The 9,030-nt window shown below is 38.2% G+C and overlaps 1 protein-coding gene across 1 annotated transcript in view; it reads left to right on the top strand.

Annotated features, from left to right (window-relative positions):
- The window catches only part of LOC116316847 (aryl hydrocarbon receptor-like), a 55,352-nt gene extending 47,710 nt beyond the window's left edge, over positions 1-7,642 (top strand). The window contains exon 11 of the mRNA XM_031735497.2: positions 1,166-7,642. Within this exon, the coding sequence (XP_031591357.1) occupies positions 1,166-1,324 (159 nt within the window). The 3' untranslated portion in view covers positions 1,325-7,642. The remainder of the gene's footprint in view (positions 1-1,165) is intronic.
- Positions 7,643-9,030: the final 1,388 nt, after the last annotated feature.

Below are 9,030 nucleotides of genomic sequence, written 5' to 3' on the forward strand. Positions count from 1 at the left end.
ATTGCCTAATGAGACCCAAAAATGTTCAGGAGAAATGGGAACTTGTCTTTAAAGTCCAACCAAAACTTTTTCCAGTAATGACTGAGCAGAGCAGAGAAAGGTCCTAAAAACACTGATCTATTGGAGTACAAGTTGGAGGTCTAGAGAAATTCCCATTGTAAAACATAATGAGGGAATGAGACCTCGCCAGTTGGCGCTGCCAGATTTAGGCTTGAAGGTTTATAACAAGTCTGCATTGTTAACTTGGCAATAAAAGCCCAACGTGAAGCTTGTGTGACAGAAAAAGGGCTCACGTAGCATGTTGCTCCAGTGCTAATGATTTTGTGACATACTGCATTGTTGAAATTTGCTCAGTAGTTGTCAGAGTAGCTTTTTGCTGGTGTTTGGAGCCAAAAAACAAACTGAGACATGACAAAAGAGATGTGATGAAACAGGAGCACAGAGCAGCAAAGCGACGGCAGTGAGAAGGAGTACAATAATGAATAGAATAAGGTCGGGACGCCCCAGAGATGGACGACCCCAGCAGGCATCCATTCATCCCCTCCCCATTCAGCCTCTGCTGTTATTCTTCAGGGTCAGTGGCTGTCGCTGAAAGAAAAATACTGGCAGGCTGACCAGTCAAGCATGAGCGGCACTGACCTACAATTTGACTGTCATCATTACCTAATGCTGCGAATGCAGTGAGGAGGGGGGAGGCAGGAGGAGGCACGGCTCTGCTGTAAACAGATTACACGTTTTACAGCACGTTAGGACCACTGAAGAAAAGAAATAATTAACATAAACAATAATGAATGAGGTTAAAGCCTTCTACAACTCATAAGAAAAGTGAGTAGAACACCAACAACACTTCTTTTCATTCATGTGAGTAAAGCAGACAACAAATTAATTTTCATTAGAACGACTCATCCTTCCAGCAGAGGTTTCTATATGTAGCTAGCTGTGTAATTCACTAAACTGCAGCACTTTCACACAGACATCTGCTATTGTTGATTTTTACTTAAATTTCTTTTCAACTTAACCTTGAAAAGTGAATTGATATTTTTCCTTTTTTTAGTTTTGTTATTGGTTGTTTGGGGAGAGATACATTTTTTTCTAAAACTGTGCCCTTTTTCTCAGAAATTAGTGTGTTTTTCTTACAGTGTGACCCTGTTGTGTTGTTTCTCAGCTGGAGAATGGCTGCCTCCTTGGAACCGCAAGCGCGGCGTACGTCAGGACGTGTCTGATGTCCAATGGGAACGCAGTGGCCACAGGCGACATCCCAGTCCCATGCCCAGATGGACTTCCTACCCTTCAGGACTCCCAGAAATCTGGATTTTTCCTCTGAGAAGGTAGAACAGAAAAGAGAAGAAGAAAAACAGACTGTGTCTGCATGTGACAATCATGATTTTATAAGGATGCAAACAAAAAAGACTTCAGATCAGGTTCTCTTTAATAGCATTTGTTTCATCTCACCTGTGCTGCTCAGAAAACATCAGATCTCCTCTGGTAGAGGAAGAGAACAAGCTCTCTCTGAAAGTGTCCACATCTGGTTCAAACATGTGGTCCCGACGATCTGTCAGGGTCTTTTCCAGTTTGCTGACTCAGCTGACCGCAACTGGATTTTTGCTGTCAAGCCAAAACTCATCACTTTGTGACCGGTGTGTAAACAGTTAATCGAACAGAAAATAAGTGGAAGACGCAATTACACTCAATTACCGCACTTTTTTATCTTTATTATCTCTCTTTGGTGCTCAAAATAACAAACGTCAACAAAAAGGCCGGTTTTAGTGGCACATAATGTGAAAACTGAACTATTCAAGTACTGCTGGCCATTTTTTTAACTGTATGCACACCCAGCTGTTGGTTTAAGTTCAGTCTGAAATGATCTTCAAGTTTAAAAGACTTTAACTCTCAAACCAGTGAGCTGTTTTTCCTGATTAAACTCTGTTATAACATGTCCGAGCTTCAGTTACACGAATTAAAGATGCTTTAGAAGCATAGCAGCTAATCACACACACACATTTATAGTTGTAATAATTTACTGTACCCATTAACCTAACTTCCATTAACTTGAGTGTGATAGAATCTATCCTGCTTGTTCCTATGAAAACCTTTTTGATCACCACTTTATATTCATGCAAATATCTTGAAAAATATAGAAATAAATACAAATATTCAAGTAATAAAATAAATACAGGCAAACACTTTGAGCATGAGCTTTGAGAAGTGATCTCTATGGTAGTTGAGAAGGACCAAAACTTACACGCTGAGCATTAATAAAAATAAAATATCACATATGCTGCATCAAGCAACAGCAATCAGTCAGCAAATCTTTATTTGTATAGCATCTTTCATGCAGCTCAGTGCAGTTTAATGTACTTGATTGATGAATGACGAGCTGGTAATAGGACATTAGCTTGCAATGTTAGCCAATTTTAAAAATAAATTAAAAAGGCAGCAGATTAAGTAAAACAGAAATTTTAAACGGTCTTTGGACATGATGAAAGTAAAACAGATGAAATAATAAATAAAGATATATAAAATGAGGTCAGATAAAATACAATAAAAAGCAAAAAAAAATCATAAATAGAATGAAATGTTTATTAATGAAAAAGGTCTAATGAGTAAGTAAAATTAAAATAATTTTATTCAGTAACAATCCTGAAGAACTTTTTATCAATGATTTGCAGATTGCATGTAATTGCCAACTTGACCCCATTCAGTTGCAGACTGATTGCAGACTCTGTCTTATTGCAACAAAGTTGCTTTGAAGTCAGTGGATTTTGTGGAGAAACACTCAAAATATTTCACATGACTGAAATGTCTGAAAAATGGTTTTCAAAACAGGGAAGTGATTAGAAGATAAGATCAAATCAAAGCATCGAATTCGGACATAGAACAAATCATGCTTGCCACTATCTTTGCCACACTAGTGAATAATTCCTGTCAAAACTATGAAACGTTGTAGAAAAATAGACTGATGAATCCAGGAAACATTTTTATGACATGGTGTTGGGTCACGTGAAGGTTAAAGTCTTTAAATCCTCTGAGAGTTAATTCAACACAACCTTGATGATGCTTTGACCAAAAAAAACAAAAAACGAATCTCCTGTAAAGCCTTGAGTCTGCAGCTCGACTTAAACTGCATTTTCTCAGCAAACTCAAACCAACAGCTGCCTTTAAAGTAGGAAACATTTTAGCTTAAACCTCATGGTGTGGTGTGCTTAGAAAACTGGTCACAAGGAGTCATTTGAAACATTAAAAACCACTAGTGAAGACTTTAATCATATACAATCTGCAGTATATTTGAATGCAAACATTTTGAGCCATTCATTTATGGAAAACGCTGTGACGTCAGATCAGAGAAACAAACAGATTATTTAAACATCAGTGTTCGTTTTGTCACCTAGATGTAGATCAACTGTGGGGTTAGTAGTTTTTTTCCCTGGTGCTACATATTGGAAAATAAGCATTTCTTTCCTATTGATGTTGTTTTAAATGAGATTTTCTTTGTCTTTTAAAATATGTGGAGAAAGGTTAAAAGGAACCCCGACTATTTCAGCTTATTGGCCTTAATGTCCTCTGCTGATCAAGCAAATCCTAAATGCTTCAGGTATATTTTGACCTACGAAAGCTGCCGTTAGTTTACATGTGCAATGCATTCAGCTCAAAATTACACAAAGGATGAAGTACTGTGATATCATTTCCGGTGCTTTGGTCCAAATAAAGTTGATTCAATTTAATGGCACCAAATCACAACAGCAGTTGCCTCAAGGTGCTTTATATTGTAAGGTAGAGACCCTACAATAATACACAGAAAACCCAACAATCAGAGGAGCCTCTATGAGCAAGCACTTGATGACAGTGGGAAGAAAAAACTCCCTTTTAGCAGGAAGAAACGTCCAGCAGAGCCGGGCTCAGCCATGAGTCAGTAAGGGGAGAGGGGTTTAGACACATGGATGTGATATAAGAAACTTAGAGGATTATTACAGTGGTCATCTTCATGTTGTACAGCTCGAGTAGTCTAGCGAAAGGGCCGAACAGAAAAAGTGTCTGTCTTGCTGTAGGGACCATTAGATGTCTCTACCCAGAGTGCACTGCAACATGGCAGCCTATTAGTGAAAGGACTTTTGCAGTTTTCATAAAATGAAGGCACAAGATGACATCACAAGCTCTACACGATTTCATAATCTGGGTTCCTTTTAAGATCAGAGAGGACTAGCAGATGGTTTTTATCGGTTCACCCTAATGCTGCATTTTTGCCTTTTTGAAGTTTACACCAATGTCATGCACCGGCTTGGGCGGTCTGATTTGTCGATCAGCGGCGCTGAAATCAAACATCAAAGAGCATTTTTTGGTTCGTTTCCTGACCAGAGACAGTGTGAAAATCTCCCGTTAATGCCTTTCAGCCTGTCAGACTTCCCTCAAAGTGTGAATAACTAAAAAGAGGAAGGTGAAACAACATCGCTACCGCGTGATTGAGAAAATATTTTATTCTCATATCTAAAGTGAGAACTTGTAGCTGGTTTAGCACTGACTGACTTCCACACTTTAAACCCTGGTGCACATTAATTAGCAGTATTAGAGCTCACCTGGCTGGGCTTTCTTCACGTGAAGCCCCTGTTGACCCTGACGGTTGTGTAATGTCTGAAAATGTCTCGCTCACTGAGACTGTGATCCAGCTGTTCTAAAGGTAGTTTACTGATTTTCTTTGATGCTACTATACGGACAATCTTCCTCTTCAATAAAACAGGCCAGAAACATGATTCGTGCTGCCGTCAGAGGGACGTCAAAGCTTACAGCCCACTGCGTTCATGTCATGTCAGATTAACTGGAACTGAAGAAGTTATTAAAGTGATGGCAATCAATATGTCTGCACGATCAGAGGGTTAAACTGGGGCTGTCCGCTGATAACCACAATATTTAAATATTTAATATTGTGTCATGAACGATCGTGTAACTGTTCTTTTTGTATGTGTTTTATGTTGACAACACACAGTAATAAAAAAACAAAATGTGCTTGCCTCACAAAAATATTGTTATCGGAAATTGTGACAGCCCTAGTTTAAATCCAGAAACTTCACAGACAGTAGCATTTTTTTTTATCGTTCCTCTCATCCCTCTTTGCAAAATGTGCAAAATGTGCAAAACGTGAATTCTGAAGTGTGACTTCAAATTGTGAAGCAAAAGTAAAATGAAAACTAAAGCCAAAGTTTTTCTCTCACACGATATAAAGTGTCTGTGAGACCATCAGGATTTTTGGTTGGTGCCTCAGCGATTAATCACAGGCTGATATTAGCTGGTATTGGTATTTAAAACAACCTGTAAATGAAAATTAAATAAAAAACACCCTTCAACCATGCTATGAGTGTTAAGCTTGCATAGTATGTCCACCAGAGGGCACTCTGCAACATTCTGGTTTGTAATTCGAGTTTGGAAGACCCTAAAACTGCATTACTGCACTCAGTATGAACAATGCACAATACAAATATTACAGCATAGCTAAAAACTTATTTTTATCTGTAACAGTGTAAGAATAAAAACCTCAATTCAGTTGTAAGAAATGTAATTGTGACATGCCAATTTCATGCTTCTGATACGAGGGTAAAATTAATACACTTTAATAGTTGTAAACCTCACAGCGAGGCATGACAAGGATCTTTAATCTATAAAGCTATGATTATGATTTAGTTCTCTGAAGTCTGCGCGTGAGTAGCTGTTGTATTATAACGTAAAGAAGTCACTAAAAACTCTTGGGTTGACCCTAACACTCACTATTTGATGATGAAATTAACCCAAGTGAACCCTACAGGACTCACGGACACGTAACTTAAACATTGCTTTCCCAGATTTGTAAAATAAAAATATAAATGTACTGAATTAGTGAAATGTTAATAGATAAATACAATCAACATAAAAAAATGTCCTGGAGTTACTCACCTGTTTCAGTTGCCCTAGTTCCCTTTCAGCTCAGTGTGAGAGTCTTTGCTGCTGTTAATCAGCGCCTCGTTAGTTTCTCCTTTCTCCGCTCCCTCACTGCGAGTGAACCTCCTCACTCGCAACGTTAACACGTTATGCTACTGTAAGCGTAATAAAAGCTTCCCCAGAAATGTTAAATCAAGCATAACGTGGAGGAGGCAACAAGGAAAGCTTTTCTGTCGTGTTGACTCACGTCGCCGAAAGTTTGGGATGAAATAAAAATGTGGAAAAGTTGTGGAAAAAATGATTCTTTGACCTCATAAACACAAAGCATTAATTTTTAATGGAATGCAACTGAAATACAGAAAATAAAAGTTTTATTTACTTCATTGAGGAGTGTGCTTGTATAAACTGAATGTATACTAATCGCATAAATTTCATTTGAGCAGATTCCATTAAACTCAACATTTTACGTCGTATCATTTAACAAAATTACAGAACATTTACTTAAAGTCAGCATTTTGGGCATAAATAGCCTTTTGCTGTTTGTATTCTCCATGCAGTTTTAGCACTCTTTGTGCAGCTTTTTAAATCAAGATCAGTCCACATATTTAATTATGTGAAATTATAAAAACTTAGTTTAGACATCAGTTGAACTGGTTTTGTCTTCACTTGAGGCTGTGGACTTCCTGTGGCTGCTCACTAACTAGCTGAAAGGCATTGTTGCACCTTAAGAGAGCCGTTTCAAGACACACTGACAGGTTTTGTCTTGGTGCGTATAATGTGGCAGGGAACAACATCATTATTTTAGCTTTGTGTTTTGACATATATTAGCTCAGCAGTGACATGACATGAACGGAGATATTAAGAGCAGCTGGAGGGCAGACGGGACAGCATTTAGCACTGACTTAGAAACCAAATGAGGCGCTCTGTTGTTGAATGTCTCGTGAGAACCACGAAGCTTTGAACTCGCCACAGAAAGGTGCTTAGAAGCAATTTTTGGCTTAAGTTAGCCGACGACAATCGAAATGCATTTATAGATTTGCCTCTTTGTTTTTGTTTTTTCCTTTTCTTACTGACTTTTTCTTACGATCAGATTATGATCAGATTTTTCTTAATACAGATTATTTAAAATCAGTAGTCAGATCACACACTGATACGCTGTATGGAAGAAAAAAAAACTTTATGAAATCTCAAGGCTATTTACAAACTGAAAAACTAATTGTGTGTGTGTGTATATGATGTGTTTATAATGGTGTTGTTCAAGCACTGCTTTGTAATCACAGCTCTGAAAAGCTCTTGCACTGAAAGTAGTTTTTAAGAAAAGCATTTTATGATTCCTTGTCGTATGAATATTGTCCCTAAGAGTCTCAGTGTGTTTTATCTATATGTCATGTTTGAAAACACGTTAGCTCAAAGCAGTATGGTGCCATAACGATGAGGAAAGACCTGCTCTGCTCTCAGCATTTGGAGACTTTAAAATCACTCGTTTCACTTTTTAAAACCCACTTCGTCCACAGATTTCATCTTTCTTTTTTTAAAATTTGAGTTTAAATTAAACCAAACTCTCCCTGTGCTGTTTTTTAATGCACGCAGACTTTATTTTGCTGTTTGTTTGTTTTTTTTAAATCACTGGAAGTTGTAGTTGTGCGCTAACATGTGTTTAAAAAACAAAAAAATGCAGTCTGCCATGTGTCGAAATGTGCTCTTGGATCCTTGAAATAAAGGATTTTGTGCAATCACACTGTAGCGGGGCCTCCTTTGTCGTGTTGTTTAAGCTGTTTGATTGTTTGTGCTAACTGCTGTCTTTTCAGAGTTTGCCCACCAGGTGTCAGTGTAGTCCCCAATTCTGATGTCACCTGATGTCCTCAGATCTTTACTAGACAGTGTTCAAATAGCCACTCCAGATGCATGACATCATTAAAGGAAAGTTTGGTCAGAAGTAAAGAAGAGTTAAGGATTTACAAAGCAAAATAACGCCCATTAAGAGTCCATGTTCAATCACTAAGATAATAATCAGCTGCTGACATATCCCAGCGCAGCACTGCCACCATGTGTCAGGACTCAAAACATCCAAGATAGTCAAAATTATCTGTGGAATTTTTGAAGTGACTTTGAACGCAGCATGGTTTATGATGCCAGACTGGCTGATGTGAGTATTTCACAAGCTGCCAATCTACCGGGATTTTTTAAATGCACAACGATTTCTAAGGGAGAATGGTTTAAATATCCGGCAGTTCTCTGAGAGAAAATGCCTTCTTGATGCCAGAGGTCAGAGGAGAATTGACAGACTGCTTTGTGCTGATAGAAAGGAAACAGTAACTCAAATCGGTTACTTTTTACAGCCAAGGTATACAGAAGAGCACCTCGGCAGCAGCAGAAGACCACACCAGGTGCAACTTCTGCCAACTAAGAACTGGAAACTGAGGCTACAATAAAATTTTGTTACATAATGTTACACATGCTGATACTAAACAGGAGTCTATATTGGCCTTGTTGATTTAGCTGTTAATTCTTGATCAACATACTATATTTATCTCTCCAGTAATACCTAAACCAGTGGCAACAAAAAAAGCACCAGAAGGGCAAAAAGTGGCATGTGTGAAACTTAGACACACTCCTTACAGTTGCATTAGAAACCTCTCAGACTTTAAATGCTGAAGTGAAACACGACACCAACAAGAGGTTGAGGAGGCTTTTAGCTGCACGTCTTTACTCGCGCTTTTTACACCAACAGACTTGTGAACTCCTGCCCAAAAGAAAGCAAACAAACACACAATGATACCAGGGAGTGTAAAGTGACCAACAGCAAAGACGTACAGACATAAAATACTGAATATTTGTCTTAATACAGCTCTGCACCCACATCTCAAACACCACGTCGGATAATTTGCAGTGCAACCAGAAACTCTGGGATGTACCATGTTATGAATCGAGCCTCCCTTAGTACTGTGGACTGGGAGCAAAAAGAGGTCTGACAACTTTATGTTTGTTTTACTCGTGCTTTGAGCTGTTTTTCATCATTAGGATTACTTCATTCAAAAAAATGCAAACAAAAGCCTGACTGTGAAGTTAAAACAAACTAACTAACCAAAAAATAAAGACGTGACAAAAAGAAGGTAGCTAAAAGGA

Source organism: Oreochromis aureus, linkage group 23, assembly GCF_013358895.1.
Source record: "Oreochromis aureus strain Israel breed Guangdong linkage group 23, ZZ_aureus, whole genome shotgun sequence".
Taxonomy (NCBI): domain Eukaryota; kingdom Metazoa; phylum Chordata; class Actinopteri; order Cichliformes; family Cichlidae; genus Oreochromis; species Oreochromis aureus.